We start from the raw sequence: 21,169 nt of genomic DNA on the forward strand, positions 1-21,169 counted from the left end.
TTTTCCTGGCAGAGTACTCTGCCTAGAGGTTTACGTTGACTTCTTCCTGGCTCTTTTCCTCTCCAAAGGAAAATGCTTCTACAATAATTCATGGTGGTGTTGGCTTTCTAGAGAAGAAATTTGATTATGTCATGTAATTTGACTTTTTCCCCTAGTCAGTACTTATGGGATTGCTTTGGAAGATGACAGTTGCTAGAAATAGAGACCAAGTGTAGGTGCCTTTGCTATGGTTTTTTTTATTCTAATAACTTAGAGCAACTGGTTAAAAAAAGAAAACAACGATAAAAACAAACCTACTTCAATGCTGCCTTCTCAGATGTGGCTAGAGTATCATTGTGCCACAGGTTTTCTAAAAGCTGCTTGTGCAAAAGTGCTTATGTTGAGGAATATTTTCAACCTCTGTTGCCCAATATTCTTTATTAAATATTTTTCAGATCTTAGAATGATCACTTAACACTGTAGTTAGTACTGGGTCTGTGACCTGCTAAGCCAGCCACCACTAGTTAATGCCATTGCTATATGTGTGCATCATAGTGCTAATCTCTAGTTCTGTCACATGCTCATGGGCTATCTTGTGTAAATTTCAATTGATTTTCTGAAGTAGACAACTGGGACATTCATGTTAAGGAATTTATAAACAAATGGTATGCTAAGTTCTTTTCTGGTGATATCATGGTTCTCCTAAAGGAGCTATATAGAGCTGCACTTAGACTTACATGAGTGTTTGCCATGGTTTTAACAATGGCTTGAATAGCTTGGTAAACAAAGAAAAAACAACTTTTTGTTTATTATTGCCAGTTGTATACAAATATTGATGTGACATTCTCCAGGACTGTGTTTTTTAGTTACTCATCCTAGACATCTGCATTACTTTTACTCATCCTGGGGGGGATCCCTCTTGGGGCATGTCATTCACCAGATCTGATCTTAAGTGGGATATTTTATCTTCAAAAACAGTATTTATTTAGTAAATAGCATCTCCTCACTTTTCTTTGTTCTAAATTATTATATAGCTGCCTCTCACTATGGAACCTAGAAGTCCCAAGTGTATCTGAAGCTTTTTCCACCAAAACTTGTTCCTGCTGTGACTTAAAATGCAGTCAGTCACTCAAAAGGAGGGTGATATTCTGTTTTGTTGTGCAACACACATTTGGAAGCTGAGGAGCAATCCTCTAATAAATACAGTGTGTTTAATAAATACTCTTGCTGCATAGTTAGAAGTGATGATGGAAATGAACTAACATGTCTTCAGCTTTTATATCCTGGCTGCAAATACAGCACTGCTGCTGTATTTGATAGTTGTTATTACCTGGTAGAGTAATTAGGCAGGTCAGAGATTCTGATTATAGCTCAGAAGCCAGCAAGGAAATTTCCTCTAGGAAGTTAAGCTTGCCAGGCGCTCCCTTCTTCCTGCCCCAGCCCGTGGACCTGACTTGATCTAAAAAAGTTAGCTCTTAGCCCTGACCAAACTTGTCTCCTATTCCCTGTCATCTTGATTTGGGCTTAACAACCTAACTTCTCCTGGGTGCTTACCCTTGCTTCCTGTTTGTATCTGTGTTTCCCTTTTCCTGCCTGCCCTCACCTTTTCATTTTATTTCTGATCCCAGTCTCGTGTCCTACCACTCACCAATCCCTGTGTCAGTTTAGCTTGGTGTTCTCAAGCCAGGCTCCATGAACATTACCACAGCAGCAAAGGGGGGAAATTCTCAAGCTTCACCTAATGTAGACAGACTCATGTTAGTGGTGGATGGCATCTTTTTTTTTTTTTTTTTGAGGTGGAGTCTCACTCTGTCACCCCGCTGGAGTGCAGTGGTGCCATCTCAGCTCGCTGCAACCTCCACCTCCCAGGTTCAAGTGATTCTCCTGCCTCAGCCTGCTGAGTAGCTGGGACTACAGGCATGCACTACCACGCCCAGCTAATTTTTGTATTTTTAGTAGAGACGGGGTTTCACCATGTTGGCCAGGATGGTCTTGATCTCTTGAGCTCGTGATCTGCCTGCCTCAGCCTCCCAGCGTGCTGGGATTACAGGCATCAGCCACCACGCCCAGCCACATCATTCTTTTTCTAAAGAAATGTTTGTCTTTTTCTCATTTTTTTCAAAAGTAATGTATGCTCATTGTGGAAAAAATTGGAAAATTCTAGAAGAATGTTAAAGAAAAAGCTAAAATACCCACTATCTCAACACCAACTCAAAAACCACTGTTACTATTTCGATATTTTTGAACTTAAAGTGCATACCGCCTATGGCATGTTTTATTTTTGTGGCTTCTTTTGGAATGTTATAAAGCCTCTGCCTTGAAAAGGAACCAGTTCGAGAGTGAGAACCTTGCTAACTAGTTACTATACTAATTTTTAAAAAATATCTGGAGGCCTTTTATGCCAGGATAAGAAACTTTTTTTGACATGTGGTTTAGTGCCCACTTTGTTAAAGATTTATAATAAATGATATTAAACAACTGTTATTTGTTTAAACAGTCATGCAAGTGAATTCCTTGAAAGAACTGAAATAATTTAGTAGAACTAATGTTTTGAGTACTTCAGATACCTTAAAGAGCAGGTGGAATGCCCAGGTACGTTATTACAAACTTACGACAGTGGAAGCTATTCTGTAAGGCCCATACTGCAAGTTTCACTCATTTTGTTTATTATTTATAACTAGTTTTGAGTTGTCCTAGGCTATTATGTTATTTTGATACCTACCCAGAATTGACATAATCTTCATGGCACCAGAAACAAAAGAATACCCCTTCAGACCTGCCATGACTACAGATCTGGGTTTCGGATGGATCACCTGTGGGTCAGAACATGGTGCAACTTTGGGTTCTTCTCCCATGGTGAGTCAGACCCTGGCCACAGGCATCAGGCTAAACTTTCCTTGTGTGGATTTTGTTTTGTTTTGTTTTTTTAAATCAGACCGCATTTAAGTACCTGGCTTTCAGGTAGGTTTTTATTTACAATCTGGTCCCCGCCCCACCCCACTTCCCCATCACCCCGAAATAATTTTCTTTCTTAAGTCTCACTTGACCAGCATTGTATAATCCATTGTCCTGTCATAATGATGTATTGGCCTGATCCGTTAACATTATTAAAAGCTTATGTAAGCGTTTTAAATTTTTTTTGTGTGAAATTAGTTGGGCTTTCTAGAGTTTTTCATCCACTGGGAAACAAGGGATTGACTGTACCCAGTGATCCTTAGGCTTTGGGACTGATTTATCATCTCAGATCATGTTTCTAGTCCTGCCTCCTCTTAGTGGATGTGACCACCAGTGCTAGACCCTCTTTCTACCCAGTGTTTCTGTCACCACCTGTGCTCCTTGGTTCTTCCTTATCTTGGAGCACTTCCTTTGTTTTCTGGGACTATTTAGTTTACTCAAAGTTCCTGGTCTTTATTCTTTCATGTAGTATAAATAGTATAAAAGTATCTATATATAAACAAATATAGGCCAGGCGTGTAATTGTGGCTCATGCCTGTAATCCCAGCACTTTGGGAGGCTGAGGCAGACAGATCATGTGAGGTTGGGAGGTTTTTTTTTTTTTTTTTTGAGACGGAGCCTCGCTCTGTCGCCCAGGGTGGAGTGCAGTGGCGCGATCTCAGCTCACTGCAAGCTCCGCCTCTGGGTTCACGCCATTCTCCTGCCTCAGCCTCCCGAGTAGCTGGGACTACAGGCGCCCGCCACCACGACCGGATAATTTTTTTTTTTTTTTAGTAGAGACGGGGTTTCACCGTATTAGCCAGGATGGTCTTGATCTCCTGACCTCGTGATCCGCCCGCCTCGGCCTCCCAAAGTGCTGGGATTACAGGCGTGAGCCATGGCGCCTGGCCGAGGTCGGGAGTTTGAAATCAGCCTGGCCATGATGGTGAAACCTCGTCTCTACCAAAAATACAAAAATTAGCCAGGTATGGTGGTGGCGGGTGCCTGTAATCACAGCTACTCGGGAGGCTGAGGCAGGAGAATCGCTTGAACCTGGGAGGCAGAGGTTGCAGTGAGCCGAGATTGTGCCACTGCACTCTAGCCTGGGCAACAGAGCGAGACTCCATCTCAATTTTTTAAAAAAGCACGGTGGCACGCGCCTGTAGCCCCAGCTACTCGGGAGGCTGAGGCAGGAGAATGGAACCGGGAGGCGGAGGTTGTGATGAGCCAAGATTGCACCACTGCACTCCAGCCTAGGCAACAGAGTGAGACTCCTTCTCAAAGAACAATAACAACAACAAAAAAAACAGATATAGAAGGAACAAAGTACTTGTGTTTTAATAATGCTCCCCAACTTGTTAAAGTCAATAGAAATACACTTTCACTATTTATCTCTTTTTTTATTACAACTTCCTTTTTGGACACTGTATATTATTCTCTTGATTATTGTTTTGAACCTGTGGCCTTTCTCAGACTTAACCAAGATTAATATCTCTTTCTTTTTGATGAACCAGATTGTTTCAGCTTGGTCAGTCTGAGCTCTTTCTGGCCCACTTCCTTGTCCTTCTTGCACCGTCCCTGACATTCTTTGAAACTGACATTCTTTGAAATATCCTTGTTCGTGGTCACAACAGGGTGTTCCAGTCCTATCCTGATTATTTCTGCTTCGAGATGTGGAACCAACCACTCTCTAGGGAATTCTCTTAAAAGTTGGGTGTTTATATTGGTTTTTCAAGTTTAACCTTATTAGCTGACTGGATTCTGCTTTTCTTGCTGTCTAGTTTATATGACCATTGAGATTCTTCTATATGGGCAGCCACAAACTGAAGCCGTGTCTGCCTCTCCTCTGTGATAGGGTTACTCTTCCTGCTGCTGATACTGTAGCTATGTCACAGCCGCCATGTTTTCAGGTGCAATGGTGATGCCATGGCTCTGGCAGACCCACTTCTGGTTCACCAGCCACCGGAGTACCCTGGCAGTTTTGTGGAGGAGAGTTCGTCTAGCCAGCTCCCACACAGCCAGGTGGCTGTCTTGCTTCCCAGGCAGCCTTTGAACCTGCTCCTCAGGCATTAATGCATAACTTTCCTTGTCTTCACACTCTGTTCCCTTAGAACCCTTTCCTTTCCTAAGAAACTGATTGAACCCTTATATCAGATTGATTATATCTCTAACAGTGAACATATTTGCATTTATAAATAAGATTTCTAAAGGCAGTTTCTTAGCCCAAAGGACAGGCTCTAATCCTAGGGTCTCAGAAGGGATATCTGGAGATGGCAGTATTTGGGAGTAAGGTGAGGGAGGCAGTTGCACCTGCTTATTTCTTTCAAATCCTTCCTTGTTCAGAATTCTCTCTGTGCTCTGAACCATTCCCTTCCCTTTCCTCCTCTTTCTGTCCTAAATTAATATAGCTGTTATGCCTTTCTCTCTTCCTAAATTCTGAGCTCTTAAGAGTCTGTGAACCACATCTTGTTACCTCATACAGCTTATGTGCCATTGATTCCAAGTTAAAGTCTCTGGAGTTTGCATATTTAACTCTTCAGGAGGTTTAACTGAACTAATTTCCCTATGATAAGGCTGCCTCAGGATTCCTTTGCTTTGGGGCTGAAAATTAGGTATAGAACCCTGGATTTTGATATGATATTGGCAGTGATATATGTGACTAAGATGGAAAATTTTGGCTCAGTAAATAAAACTATTTCAAACATGGAGTCTGTGTGGGGAAATCTTGTGTGGAGAGATTCTTGGCATTGGAAAAAGTAAGAAAACCACTTTGATAGGTTATCAATAAGCATTTGTATACAAAGGACACATTTATATAACAAAGAATAGTAAGAACAAAGGCTGACACAAATGGAGCTTTTAACTATGTGCCTGGCACTGCACAAAATACTGTGCTGGTATAATCTCATTTTATCTGCAAAACATATCTGTGCAGTGGTCACTATTATTAGTCCCATTTTATTACCAAGGCAGTTGAGGAATAGAGAGGCTGCCAAAGGTCACACAGTTAGTAAAAACCAGGAGGTGTGAGAAATGAACCTGTGCTATTATGAATTCAGCCAGCCAATGGCTTCAAAAGAAGTCAGTTATTTCCCTACTTCTAAGAAAGTTAAAAGAACACCGGTATCAGACTTGAACTTCAGCACAGGCCTCTCAGCTCTTATGTTTAACATGTTTTAAATGAAGAATCATGGAACTTGAGAACAGGAAGGGCCTTGGGAAGTTATTGTAGTCTAAGTCATTCATTTCACAGATAAGGGAACTGAAAGCTTGGGTGACGTGACTTGCTCTTAGTCACACATTGAGGTTTTACCAGTTTGGGGGCCAGGATTCAGGGCTTCTGGATTCGAGTCCTGTGGTCTTTCTGCTCTACCATGAGGCTTTGATGTACAAACATTCATCCCACATGTTATGGTACAAAATGACCTACATATAATGTGATCCAAGAAAGCTGAAATAAGGCCAGGCGCGGTGGCTCAAGCCTGTAATCCCAGCACTTTGGGAGGCTGAGACGGGCGGATCACAAGGTCAGGAGATCGAGACCATCCTGGCTAACCTGGTGAAACCCCGTCTCTACTAAAAAATACAAAAAAACTAGCCAGGCGAGGTGGCAGGCACCTATAGTCCCAGCTACTCGGGAGGCTGAGGCAGGAGAATGGCATGAACCCAAAAGGCGGAGCTTGCAGTGAGCTGAGATCCGGCCACTGCACCCCAGTTTGGGCTACAGGGTGAGACTCCATCTCAAAAAAAAAAAAAAAAAAAGCTAAATAAATTTAGTTGCTGCCTTTTAAGTTTGCATTTCATTACTATAGTACCTTTTAGTGTATATCTTGAAAGTAGTAGAAAAAACTAATACCACTAGTTTTATCTTGAAAGTGGTAGAAAAAGCTAATGCCATGTGATATTGTCAGTGAGGTATGTGACTAAGATGGAAAAATTTGGTTCAGTAGATAAAACAACAACAACAACAACTACTACTACTACTACTATCTACTACTTTCATGATATACACTAAATGGTATTTTTTAAAACTTTCTTTATTGCTTCCTGGACTTTAAGTGATATTATTTGTACAAGTAGGAGCACATGGGTCAATGAGACGGTAGCTACCTCTGAGCAACCCGTCGTTGCTGGCCTCACTCAGCTGCACAGGTGTGCTGTAGCGTTTGGTGTGGTAAGAGGCTTGCTACTTCACAGAAAGTGCTCCCTTAGACATGAGAAGTGAAGGTGACATTAATTCCATGACTACCTTTGGAATGTTCTCAGCCCTTTGACTTGGCTGTTAGGTACCAAACGGCGCTTAATAAATTAACTGTTGAAGAGCTACATGAGTTTAGTATTTTTTCTATTCAATGGGCTTTTTTTTTTTTTTTTTTTTTAAGATTAAGACTTGATTTCCTATATACTTCAGGTAATGAGCAGCCTCGTTGTAATTTAAATGCTTGGGAAAGAGTAGTTTGCTATTATTGCTGTTTCTTTTCAGCATGGGAAAACTGGGTAAACACAGTTACCTGATAAACTTTTGCCCGTTTGAGTAATCGGCTGGGAAGCACCTCCCACACAGAGATTAGGTATAAAACGCCCACACCATGAAAACTGATCTTTCCAAAGCTAACAGTTTAAAACTCAACATCAGTGATTTAAAAAAAAAAAAAAAAAAAAAAAAAGGTTGAAAATTGAGGCCAAACAGAAACTATACAATATATATTTTAATTTTTAGTAAATGAGATTTTTTGATATATGCAAATGAGATCTTTACCTGACCAATATTAGCTTAAGAAAATATCAGACTTAAATTTAAAAGCAAAGATTCTTCCATCTTCAGAAAGCTAACTTCTCAGCACCACCTTGTGGTAACTTTTACTTAAGCCAGGATGTTTGTTTATTGTCAGATTTATATTAATATTACATTGTACAATGGAGAAATAAAAAGTGAAATTGGAAATAGCTATCTAACTTCTTTATCATCAAAGGGGAAAAATTAACACTTTGGTATAAACATTTTAATTCATGTTACCATCAAACCTATATTTTGTGGTAGCCTAAGTACCTTAATTTAGGGATAGGATGGTAGAGAACAATTTTTTGTTGTGTTTTTTTGTTTTGTTTTGTTTTGTTTTGTTTTTTTGAGACGGAGTCTCGCTCTGTTGCCCAGGCTGGAGGTGCAGTGGCGCCATCTCGGCTCACTGCAAGCTCCGCCTCCTGGGTTCACGCCATTGTCCTGCCCCAGCCTCCTGAGTAGCTGGGACTACAGGCTCCCACCGTCATGCCCAGCTAATTTTTTGTATTTTTAGTAGAGTTGGGGTTTCACCAGGTTAGCCAGGATGGTCTCAATCTCCTGACCTTGTAATCCACCTGCCTCAGCCTCCCAAAATGCTGGGATTACAGATGTGAGCCACCACACCCAGCCTTCTGGTGTGTTTTGAGATGGAGTCTCACTCTGTCATCCAGGCTAGAATGCAGTGGCACGGTCTTGGCTCACTGCAACCTCTGTCTCCCCGGTTCAGGCAATTCTCCTGCCTCAGCCTCCCTAGTAGCTGGGATTACAGGCATGTGCCACCATACCCAGATAATTTTTGTATTTTTAGTAGAGAAGGGGTTTCACCATGTCGACCAGGCCGGTCTCGAACTCCTGACCTCAAATGATCAGCCTGCCTTGGCCTCCCAAAGTGCTGCGATTACAGACATGAGCCACCGTGCACAGCCGAGAAAAATATTTTTATATAGAAGCTGTTCCATAAATAGTAATTAAATGAATGAATCGATAAACAGAGCATAATGTGAAAACAGTTGCATCAAGATCATCGAGCACAGCTGTCTTATCCCCTTTCCAAAACTGACATGAAATTAACTACAGTAATAACTTTTAAAAAATACATTTACGATAAAAATGCCATCTACTAACCAGAAATTTGAACAACTCCTAACATGAAGTAAACAGAATTCGATTGACTGAGAAACAAATGGGGAGAAGATCACAGCCCACAAAACGCTGGGGGATGCAGCAGAGGTAGGAGCTGTCGTGAGGTTTGCGCCACGCAAAGGGGACAGCAAGGAAAAGAAGAGCCTGAAAGTGAACAATCGTCAGGCTGGGACCAGCAGAAAACTGTATGGCCCTTCCCTAAAGCAGCAAGTGTAGATGCTGATAGCAGGAGAGCATGCCGGTACCCAAGACAGCTAATGACCTCAGGAAGGGACAGAGAGTCCCCAGCCCGAGAAGGAAAGACTCTGGTTCCCTCGTGGCATCAGTTCCATTGCTGTCTACAGTTTCTTAATGCTGGCTCCTGACATGGGGATCTGCAGTGAATGACCAACAAAAAGCAAGTCTCAAACACCAAGATGAGCCCCAGATCAGAAGATGCCAGACATTTGAAGGGAACTGACACTGAAGGAAGTACTGGATTCACCAAACAGAACCAAGACTCGAGGAGCAAATGAAAATATTAACATATGTGCAATTGATGATTCATTCAATTTATGTTCAGCAAATATTTATTGAGCACTTAAATTTATACACAGAAGAACGAAAGATAAAACTCCAAGAAGGAAAACTTGGTATAGATAAAATCAGAAAAACAATTAATAAAATTTGTAGATAACTAAATTATTGGTGGATGTAATAAAAAAATGAAAACATGAATCTAAAATTCTAAATTATCTCAACATTCCATAGGTGGGAAAGTTAGAGATGGAAGCATATAAAGGATAATAGATACCAATTAGCTTAGGCTTTGATGGAAAAATGTAAAAGTATGTTAAAACTTTAGCAGGATATTAGTGTAGGTAATACATATTAAAGATACAGCACATTAAGTACTTGAAATAAATATAAAATTTGTTGCTTGAAGACATTTTATGGATTCTACTTACATTTTACTGTAACATTTTCTACATTTCACTGATTTTTTTTATAGTTTTCTGTGTAAATTAGTTTAGGTATATTTTTGAATTTGTAAAAAGAGGAGGAAAGTGCAAATCAGGTACTATGAAAGAAATTGAAGTGATACAATGATACATTTTTGATTATTCATCTATTCTCATTTCTTTTTTTTTTTTTTTTTTTTTTTTTGTGGTAGAGTTTCGCTCTTGTTGCCCAGGCTGGAGTGCAATGGCGTGAATTCGGCTCACTGCAACCTCTGCCTCCCGGGCTTAAGCAATTCTCCTGAGTAGCTGGGATTACAGGCATGTGCCACCATACCCAGCTAATTTTGTATATTTAGTAGGGACGGGGTTTCTCCATGTTGGTCAGGGTGGTCTCAAACTCTTAACCTCAGGTGATCCGCCCGCCTCAGCCTCCCAAAGTGCTGGGATTACAGTCGTGAGCGACCACCCCTGGCTATCTATTCTCATTTCTTAAATTATGGCTTGATCTCCACTCACCTCCCAAATTCTTTTGCAGTTTATCTTGCCTGTTAAATTCTGTTTAATTTTGTCATTCCCATTACTAGAAAGGAACAAGTGAAGAGGTTGACATTTCATTGTTCCAAGTAATATGAGCACCCTTTTAACTGGAATTTTTTCCCCATGTAATAATGAGTTGAGAATTGGTTCATAAAATATTATGGTTTTAAAAATGTCAGCATGGTATCTTAATGATCTAGCTTTAATTATAATGACTTGTTGGCATGAACCTTTGGTAGTAAAGTCCTCAGAAGCGGTGTAAAGTAAACAGTTTTATATCCATGATAATTTCTAAAGACCTAGAACTTTAACTAAGGAATGTATCCTGTTTTGCTAGTTTGGAATTATTAATACATAATGGCTATCACTTTGAAGAATGTTCAAAGTCTAATATAAAAGTTTTTCCTCTGTGGATAAGATATAAATATCATATTGAAATTTAGTATTAAAACTAATGTTACACATACGGTTAAAAAAAATTGTTCTTTGTCCTTTGCTATGGTTTTAAAGGAAAAGCAGGAAAATAAGAGGCAAATTCTTTAAAATTCAAACATTCATTAATAGGCATTTCCTGGAAGACATATGAATGGCTAATGTGTGTATGAAAAAATGTTTGTCCTCACAACTACCATAAGGAAATGCAGATTTAAAGAACATCTTGTTGCTATCAGTTGCTAGTCCCTTGAAAGATTTTATTGATAATATCCTGTGGTGATAAGGGGACAAAGAAAATGGCGTTCACATGTATTCGTGGTCTAGTGGGCCATACCCATCAGGGGTTCTTAGATTTAGCTAAATATTCAGATTCACCCACCTGTCATAAGCCACATCTGGCACCTGTTGCTCAGAAGAGAGGCAGCCGGGATAGCCAGCATGCTGGCAGGTGTTTGCTCTTCAGTGGGAGCCTGCATGACACTCCACATAGTTCTCCATACAGCCATCTGGAAGCTGCCATTCTCTTTGGTACTCCAAGTTACAGCTTTGCTGCTAAGGAGTGAGTTTGAGCCTTCCTGGCTTGTAAGTCTCATGCCCCAGGAGCCAATATCTATAGTAACAGCTGTACTGCATAGCTTCCCAGTTCTCTGCAAAGAACATACCAGTTATAAGAGTCATTGAACTCAGGAAGGCCCAAAGATATGGTACCTATTAGGTATTTATGGTTTCTTCTCTCAAGATACAATTTATCAGTTGGGTTATTTTTTCCTTAGCAATGATGCTTATAACACAGTTGACAGTATAGGTTCCTAAGAGAACAGAGCTAGAAAGTTAATCAAAGGTCAAATTCTCATATAAAAGGAAAAAGGATGTTTTTTAAGCCTTTACTCACAAAGAATATATAAGCATAATCTTTTATATTTTTTATTTTTATTTATTTTATTTTTATTTTTACTTTTTTTTTATTTTTTTATTTTTTATTATACTTTAAGTTCTAGGGTACATGTGCATGACGTTTATATCATGTATAACTCCCCAATGCAATCCCTCCCTCCTCCCCCCTCCCCATGATAGGCCCCAGTGTGTGATGTTCCCCTTCCCGAGTCCAAGTGATCTCATTGTTCACTTTTTTTTTTTTTTTGAGACAGAGTCTCGCTCTGTCACCCACGATGGAGTGTAGTGTCATGATTTCAGCTTACTGCAAGCTCTGCCTCCCGGGTTCACACCATTCTCCTGCCTCAGCCTCCCGAGTAGCTGGGACTACAGGCACCCACCACCACGCCCAGCTAGTTTTTTGTATTTTTTGTATTTTTTTTTTTTTTTAAACGGAGTCTCACTTTGTTTCCCAGGCTGGAGTGCAGTGGCATGATCTCGGCTCACTGCAAGCTCCGCCTCCCGGGTTCACGCCATTCTCCTGCCTCAGCCTCTGAGTAGCTGGGACTACAGACGCCCGCCACCACACCTGGCTAATTTTTTTGTATTTTTAGTAGAGACGGGGTTTCATCATCTTAGCCAGGATGGTCTCGATTTCCTGACCTGGTGATCCACCCGCCTTGACCTCCCAAAGTGCTGGGATTGCAGGCGTGAGCCACCGCACCTGGACCGAGCATAATCTCTTTTTAAGATCCCATTTGGGCCGGGCGCGGTGGCTCAAGCCTGTAATCCCAGCACTTTGGGAGGCCGAGACGGGCGGATCACGAGGTCAGGAGATCAAGACCATCCTGGCTAACATGGTGAAACCCCGTCTCTACTAAAAAATACAAAAAAAAAAACTAGCCGGGCGACATGGCGGGCGCCTGTAGTCCCAGCTGCTTGGGAGGCTGAGGCAGGAGAATGGCGTAAACCCAGGAGGCGGAGCTTGCAGTGAGCTGAGACCCGGCCACTGCACTCCAGCCTGGGCGGCAGAGCGAGACTCCGTCTCAAAAAAAAAAAAAAAAAAAAAAAAGATCCCATTTGGACAATATACATTGAAAACTTTTATTGTGTGTGTACCCTTTCAAGCTGGTAATTTTGTTTTCATGGCTTTATTGTAACAAATAAGAAATATGCACAAAGATTTGTCTGTGTCTGTATGTAAGTAGGTTTACTAAAGCATTATTTTCCATAGTTATTAATTAATAACAATCTAAATGCTCAGCAATTGCTTAAGAAAATTATAATACATTCATATTCTAGAATAATATATACATTTATAAAATAGGTATGTCCAGAAACAACTTTAAAAGACCATATATATCAAATTATTTAGTGTGTAACTGAGTGGTGATTATCTATGTAATTTTTTAAGCCATAAATCATTAATTTTTAACTTTGATCATGTATTTGGTCAAATAATTGCTTTTCATAAAAATCATCAGAAAATTAGCCAGGTGCAGTGGCTCACGCCTGTAATCCCAACACTTTGAGTGGCCGAGGCAGGTGGTCAGGAGTTCAAGACCAACCTGGCCAACATGGTGAAACCTCATCTCTACTTAAAAAAAATACAAAAAGTAGCTGGGCTTGGTGGCATGCACTCGTAATCCCAGCTACTTGGGAAGCTGAGGCAGGAGAATCGCTTGGAACCAGAAGGCAGAGGTTGCAGTGAACCGAGATCACGCCACTGCACTACAGCCTGGGTAACAGAGCAAGACTCTGTCTCAACCAAAAAAAAAATCAGAAAATCATTGTCAGTTTTAATGCAAGCTACTTACATTAAATGATCATATATTTTAAGAGTTTGTTTTAATACCATTGAAAAAGCTTGATCTTCAACTTTCTTAATGCATTTAATGAAATTCTACGTTCTATAAACTATGGAGCTCCATCTCACATCAACATCTGAAGTGATAATTTTGAAGTACTTCAAGCCATAAAAATAATTCAGTTCACTTTCTCATATATACTATTACGTGAAACTATGACTCAGTGGTAAAGGTGGGAAAAGCACATATAATTTTGATAGAATTTAGATGCCAGCTCTCAAGTTCTTTTCTCAGGTTATGGGTAGGTTAATGGATGCCATCATTACTACCTTATGGATTTGTTTTTAAATACATCCAATTTATTCTCCATCTTCCCCTTGGGTAATATACACACATCACAGTTTCACATTACCTCACCCACTGATAGTCTTGCCACTCTATTTATTGGTTTAGAAAATGTAAAACAAACATTTTCTCAAGAGGTATGTGGTACTTGGAGGAATATTAAAAAGCAAAATATAATTCATGCTGTACCTTCAATAAAATAAGAATTATGTGAGGAATATCCAAAGAAATATTTATTGCATTTGTTACCTGCTGTTTTGTATTAGCTGTGTTTCTTGTTCTCTGTACAAATGGATGATGCAGAGTTAGCCGGCTCCGTAGAAGTGCTGTGGAAGTGGATTACAGAAGACCAGTCTTTGGGACACAGATCGGAATTCTGATCCTGGCCTCAACAAGGACTCTGTTACCTAGGGACTCAGTTTCCTCATCTACAAAATTAATAGACTAGATATCTCTTAGATCTTTTTCAACTGAAAAAACTATTAATAATTATGTAATTTATAACTTTAAGACTTATGATGATAACATTTCTGATAATTTTGTGGGTTTTTCTTTCAGTTTATACCTGTTCAAACTAGGAATAGCACCCCAGATCCAGGATTTGTTGGGCAAAGTAGACTTCACAGGTACTACTCTTTATCTTTGTAATTTTTTACAATCTCGTTAGAAAAAGTACCAATACTTGGCCAGGCATGGTTTCTCACATCTGTAATCCCAGCACTTTGGGAGGCAGAGGCAGGTGGATCACGAGGTCAGGAGATTGAGACCATCCTGGCCAACACGGTGAAACCCGGTCTCTACTAAAAAATACAAAAAATTAGCTGGGCGTGTTGGTGGGCGCCTGTAGTCCCAGCTACTTGGGAGGCTGAGGCAGGAGAATGGCGTGCACCCAGGAGGCGGAGCCTGCAGTGAGCTGAGATTGCACCACTGCACTCCAGCCTGGGCGACAGAGTGAGACTCTGCCTCAAAAATAAATAAATAAATAAATATTTAAAAAGTACCAATGCGTTTTTCCCCCATTTTGATAGTATTGATTTCCCTTATTCCTGTATATTGGTGAGAAGAGAAAACAGACCTATCTTGTTTGTTCTTGACTCAGTTCTCCTTCACCATGTTTATGAAATGAGAAACGGGCTGGGTTCTTCCTAAGGCTCTTGTTTAGGAAAAACCCCGCTTCCTGATGAAGACATTTCTTGATATGATTGTACTCATTCCTGCGTCCATCCCTGTCCGTAGCTTTCTCTGATAATGATTATTATTATTTGGTTCTTTGTTAGAGGAGGAAATCAGTAATATGAGAAAAGAACTTGAGAAATACGGAATACAGATGCCATCTTTCAGCAAAATAGGTGGTATTTTGGCCAATGAACTGTCCGTGGATGAAGCTGCATGTAAGTCCATTTAAAATCCAAACTTGCCATTGACGTGAGACTTACCTGTAGTTTACCTGTTGATTTTGATTACTCGAAATAGGACATTTAGAAGATACATTAAACACCCTAAACATTTTATTATTTCTTTTATAGATGATTAATTTGAGGATGTCACAGTATAACCAAGTAACTGATTTTGGTCTTTAGACTTCTTCTTGTACAACATGAATTGAGGTTGTAGAAATACCTTCATTGTCCATAGTTCTCTACTTTCTGTGTCTGTAGATTTTAGTGGTAGAGTTCGTTGTTACAGGTCTTTTAGTATTGCAAGCTAAATTGCAAGTATCTCTTGGAACCAACATGTTACTTTAAAATTACCCATGTCGCCCTGATCAGGGGGCAAGGATTGACTTACCTTCTAACTCCTGTGGTTGACATAGGGCTTGGATCATTTTAGCCATTCAGTGACATATAAATGAGTCAGAATTACTTAACAGATGCTGAGATCAGGACCAAAGACAACCATGTGGAGAGGTTGTCAGGTGCTCCATAATATGTCTGAGTTCTCTTTTTGACATATTTACTGGAAGCCAAGAAAGAAAGTAAAACTGCTTGAGTTTACACAGGGTCAGTGCAACTGTCCATGATGTCTTTTGCTGATAAAAACCTTTTTCTCTCTCTCTCTCTTTACTTTTTAGTACATGCTGCAGTTATAGCCATTAATGAAGCAGTTGAAAAAGGAGTAGCAGAGCAGACCATTATAACACTAAGAAACCCAAATGCAGTTTTAACTTTAGTGGATGACAACCTTGCACCAGAATATCAGAAAGAACTCTGGGATGCCAAAAAGAAAAAAGAGGAAAATGCAAGACTGAAGGTACTTAGAATCTGTGTAATAAAAACAGTAATGAATGTGCTTATGAGTTACTAGTTTGAAAAGCCTTAATGTTAAAAGCAATATTTTTAAATCAATTGGCTATGTTCTCTATAGCCATAGACAATTGATTTGAATGAAATGTAGCATAGAAGAGGACTATACACTATGTAAGGCAATTAGATTATATCTCTATATAAGGCATAAAAAGGAATTTTATAGGCCAGGCATGGTGGCTCATGCCTGTAATCCCAGCACTTTGGGAGACTGCAGCAGGAGGGTCCTTTGAGTCCAGGAGTTCAAGACGAGCCTGGGCACCATAGTGAGACCCTGCCTCTAAAAAAATAGAAATAAAAATAAAAAATTAGCCAGGCTTGCTAGTGCAAGCCTGCAGTCCCAACTACTCGGGAGGCTGAGGTGAGAGAATCCCTTGAACCCAGGAGGTTGAGGCTGCAGTGAGCTGTGACCCTGCCTCTGCACTCCAGCCTGGGCAACAGAGTGAGACCCTCTCTCAATTTTTAAAAAGGGAATTTTGTGATGAATGTTATATATTGAAAGAATTAAAAGTCATGTTGCAAATTTACTAATGTCCCCAGAAAGTATAGACATAGCAACTCATGATCATCCCTTGTTAGACATCATGAACAGACCTTACATTAGCCAAGTTACTTTTACGTTTGGTAGTAGAGGTTAATAATTCAGTGTGGTGCAGTTCAGAGAGGATGTTTTTGAAGCTACGGTCTTCGTATTTTCCCAATAGTCAATCCTTTATATTTGAGGATGTCCCTCCTGTGCAAGACAGCCTGCTCCTAATCCTAGCTCCATTAGTAACCACCTTTCTATCTAGTCCATTATTGAAAAATTTGTCTACACTGAGAGATTCTACTTCCTCACCAGCTTGTCTCTCATTAAGCTCTTGCCATGTCAGTTTCAGCTCCATGACTAAAAGTAACCACTTTAGATTTTGGCGTTTTCTCTACTGGTGACTTCCACCAGCATCTGGCAGGGTTGGCCCCCTACCTTGAGATTCTCTGCTCCACTAGCTTATGTGCGTCCTTGCTGCCGCGGTTCTCCTCTGTGCCTCTTTCTCCTCTTGCTTCTCCCTCTCAGTATGGGGATTCTTCAAGGTCTGACATTGAATCCCTTCTCTGTTCTTCCTCCATTGAGCTCATCCACTTATTGAAGAAATCAGCCATCAGCTTTATGCCAGCCTGTCCCAAATTGGTCTCTCTCCTACTCCACCAGATAACTTCATCTGTGTCCCTCTGGCTTTGTACCCCATTATATCAGAAGAGCTCCCCTTGCTGACATCTCTGGTTCAGAAGAATGATGGCCAGCTTTATCTCAGAACTCTTTATGCCTCCTGTGTCCCATCCATTGCTAGATTCTGCTGCCTACTCTTGCTGGAGTTGAATCTGTCGTCAACCTTCTAGTCTTACCAATCTTGCCTCAGTCCTGCCCCTCCTGACCTCATCGCATGACTCTTGTATCAAGACCTTCCTCGTGGGTCTCTCTGCCTCCTGTTATTCTTCAAGCCAATCCCTCTTAGAGCTAGAGGTTACAAAATTGATCTTTAACTACAGATCTGATGTCAACCCACCAGAAACATCCCCTGATTCTCTGTTGCCTACTGAATTAAACAGCAAATCTTAGCTTAGCCTTCAGTTGACCCCCTCATCTTTTTGGCTAACCCTGGACACACACTCCAAGCTGTAGCCCAATGTGCTAAGCTTTCCATCTGTGTAACCAAATCCTGCTGTCTGTGTCCTATTCTTGACATTATTCTGTTGCTTGAAGCCCTCATAGATTATGCTCTCTTTGAAAAATTTTCTTCCCAATTAAGTATGAATACTTTCTAAAATAATGCTTATCGTACTTCTCTTATTGAACCTATTCTGTTCTTCTAGGTATATTTATTATTTGTGTTCTTGATTTTATTAGATCAAATCAAATGAAATTGGTGCTATTCAACTGTTTTTGATCTACAAAAATGGCAATACCAAGTGGTCCAAACTAATGTTTTCCACATTTGAAAATTAGCCCTTTTCAAAGAGTCACTGGGTCTGTCATTCATCTTTGTAATCTTTGCCAGCATTCTCCCCTAGTCCCCTGCACAGAGCAGGCACTCCACAAATGCTTGCAATGAATTTAAATAATTAGGGAATGGTTTTTATCACTCTTCACATTTTTCTATTTGAGTTTCAAGTTTTGGAAATATTTTATTTAACCTCAGAAATCAGTGAAGACTTTGTTTTGCAGAATAGCTGTATTTCAGAAGAAGAAAGAGATGCTTATGAAGAACTGCTGACACAAGCAGAAATCCAAGGCAATATTAATAAAGTCAACAGTAAGTAATGGATCATATGAAGGAAATTGATATTTCCATAAGATACAGACTTTCCTTCCCAGAATCCCAACACAACTCTCAATTTGTATACTTGGAAAACTGCCTTGTAAAATCTACTCAGTGTCAATGTTGCTCTTAATTTTGGTGCAGCATTTGGCAGTTTCCCCCTGGGCTTTTCTTTTGTGATCTCAGTCCACACAAAGTATCCTGAAGCTAGTCTGATTCTACCTTTCTGTTTCATTACAGTCCACATTTTGAATCTGTCACTTTTGGGGCTAATACTGAAGGTTATTTAGTAAAAGAGGATAACTTACAGATTGTAGTTGCTTGCCCATGATTATGCGATGATGTTCTATTGGAATTGTAAAAGGTGCTATTGACACCACTACTCTCTGTGACTTCCCAGTCATTAATCTGTAGCTTGTAAGATTTTTCTTACACTTGTGTAACTTTGGTGCCAGTGAATGGGACTATGGGCAGGCCAGATGAAATCTCGTGATGGCAGCTTTGAGTCCCACACCCCTGAGCCTCTGTGGGGTCAAGCAGATGAGTTCCTCTTAGTACCTGGCTCAGGTGTGTGACTGTAAAGAACAGCAGACTCAGGTAATTAAAATAAACATATGCAAGGTGAGATAATCAATTTTTTTAATTAGTCTTTTCTCCTCTCTGGCAAAACCTATTTTTCCTTGAAGAGTCAGTAAGAAATTTCATTTGATGTTTATTTTTCCCTGATCAATCTAAATAATCCATATATACCCAAAAAATTAATACATGAAAGACCATTTAGCCTGCTTAATAAAACATGTGAACTCCCTGCCAAATTAAAATTTGGAGTGTCCACTAATTACAACAGTCCTAAACCTTGCCTTCCTTTTAACATCCTGGTTGAGTTTTGAATATTCTTTTTTGCTTGTAACTATAGAAAAAAAGTGTACCGCCACAGGTGTTAGTCAGAAGTCTGCTCCTAAGTTGCTGGAGAGAAATATCCTAAGGGGCTCAAACAGTAATTAAGGAAAGCCCCAGAGTGTTAATGTAAATATCTAGGAGTTAACAACTGAGTGTGTTTGAGTATTTGCCTCACATACACACAACTGGGCTGAAAACTCTCAATTACCTTTTTTTTTTTAAGGGTAACACCTTAACATTTTAGGATGCATATGCCTGTTCTTTTATTTTTGTGAAATCTTGAACATGTTGCTAATGATACATGAAATGAAGTCCAATTTAAAGTTTGTCTTTTTGCTCCATGTGAAAGCTGAGAATTTCATGATGCTTGACAGAAATGAATTACAGGAGGAAATTAATGTTGCCGGTGAGACATCTGAGGTCCATAAGCTTAGAGAGGAAATGGCTCCATAGCCTTTAACCATTCCTTATTTTTGAAATATTTATAACCATGAAAACAGTTTTCTTTTTCATGTTAAATGAAATGCTTTATATAAATGTTTTAGTTCTTTACTCAGTGCCATAATTTCCTGACCACAAATTTAATGCCAAATTGGCTATACTTCTTTTTTCCGTTTTGAAGTAAAAGACACTGGATATTTTACACTAATGGCATAACTGGCTGAAAACATGAAGGCAAAGTTTGATGGCTTTCAGTGTGTTGAACATGATTATTCTGAAGTCTTTTTATCTCTCCCCATCTTAAAATTTATAGTCCAGTAGAACTGAAAGTAACCTTAGGAAAAAAAAAAATCCTCATTTTGATGACATGACAATGAGACAATTGTATACTTTAAAATATGTAAGAATTGACTGGGCACGGTGGCTCACACCTGTAATTCCAGCACTTTGGGAGGCTCAGGTGGGTGTATCATGAGGTCAAGGCTTCAAGACCACCCTGGCTAACATAGTGAAACCCTGTCTCTACTAAAAATACAAAAAATTAGCTGGGCATGGTGGCGGGCGCCTATAATCCCAGCTACTTGGGAGGCTGAGACGGGAGAATCACTTGAATGTGGGAGGCGGAGGGTGCAGTGAGCTGAGATTGTGTCACTGCGCTCCAGCCTGTGGATGATAGTGCGAGACTCCATCTCAAAAAAAATTTTTTTAAAAATGTAGGAATCATTACTTTGACAAGGTTTTCCCCAACCATGTGGGTTATTATATTAAAATGTTAAGGCATCTACATTCATAGCAACCATAGTAATAGCATCGGTGACAACATTGGTGGTAATGTCAACAGATCTGTTGTCAGAGGCCTCATCTTTGTTCACATTACAACCATTTATCTTTCAGGTTCAGCAAATGCATTCCATTCATTGCATGATGTATTCTGTTAAGATCAGAGCTGGATATTTTGCATTTCTTTGCTTTTTTTTTTTGACAGGGTTTCACTCTATTGCCCAGTCTGATGTTGAACTCTTGGGCTCAAGTGATCCTCCTACCTCAGCCTCCCAAAATGCTAGGATTATAGACAAAAGCGACCATGCCCTGCCTGGACATTTTGTTAAATGCAGAGTGTAAAAGAGTGGTTGATCTTACCTTATTTTTTTTGAAGAAATTGTTTATTTAATAGTGTTTTTCAGGCTAGGTGCAGTGGCTCATGCCTGTAATCCAGCACTTTGGGAGGCTGAGGTGGGTGCATGACTTGAGGCCAGGAGTTCAAGAACAGCCTGGGCAACAAAGAGAGACCCAGTCTCTACAAAAAAAAAAAAAAAATTTAAAAATTAGCTGAGCATGGTGACACACAACTGTAGCCCCAGATACTCTAGAGTCTGAGGTGGGAGGATCTCCTGAGCCCAAGAGGTCGAGACTGCAGCAAGCCAAGATTGCACCACTGCACTCCAACCTCGGC

General features: G+C 40.0%; 1 protein-coding gene across 2 annotated transcripts in view; it reads left to right on the forward strand.

Annotated features, from left to right (window-relative positions):
* Window positions 1–21,169, forward strand: part of IQGAP2 (IQ motif containing GTPase activating protein 2) — a 315,690-nt gene that overhangs the window by 180,924 nt on the left and 113,597 nt on the right. For both annotated transcript variants that reach the window (XM_033179907.1, XM_033179908.1), the window contains exons 6-9: window positions 14,334–14,401; window positions 15,053–15,166; window positions 15,847–16,025; window positions 18,282–18,369. In XM_033179907.1, the coding sequence (XP_033035798.1) occupies window positions 14,334–14,401; window positions 15,053–15,166; window positions 15,847–16,025; window positions 18,282–18,369 (449 nt within the window). The remainder of the gene's footprint in view (window positions 1–14,333; window positions 14,402–15,052; window positions 15,167–15,846; window positions 16,026–18,281; window positions 18,370–21,169) is intronic.

Source organism: Trachypithecus francoisi, unplaced genomic scaffold, assembly GCF_009764315.1.
Source record: "Trachypithecus francoisi isolate TF-2019V2 unplaced genomic scaffold, Tfra_2.0 Lachesis_group2, whole genome shotgun sequence".
NCBI lineage: Eukaryota > Metazoa > Chordata > Mammalia > Primates > Cercopithecidae > Trachypithecus > Trachypithecus francoisi.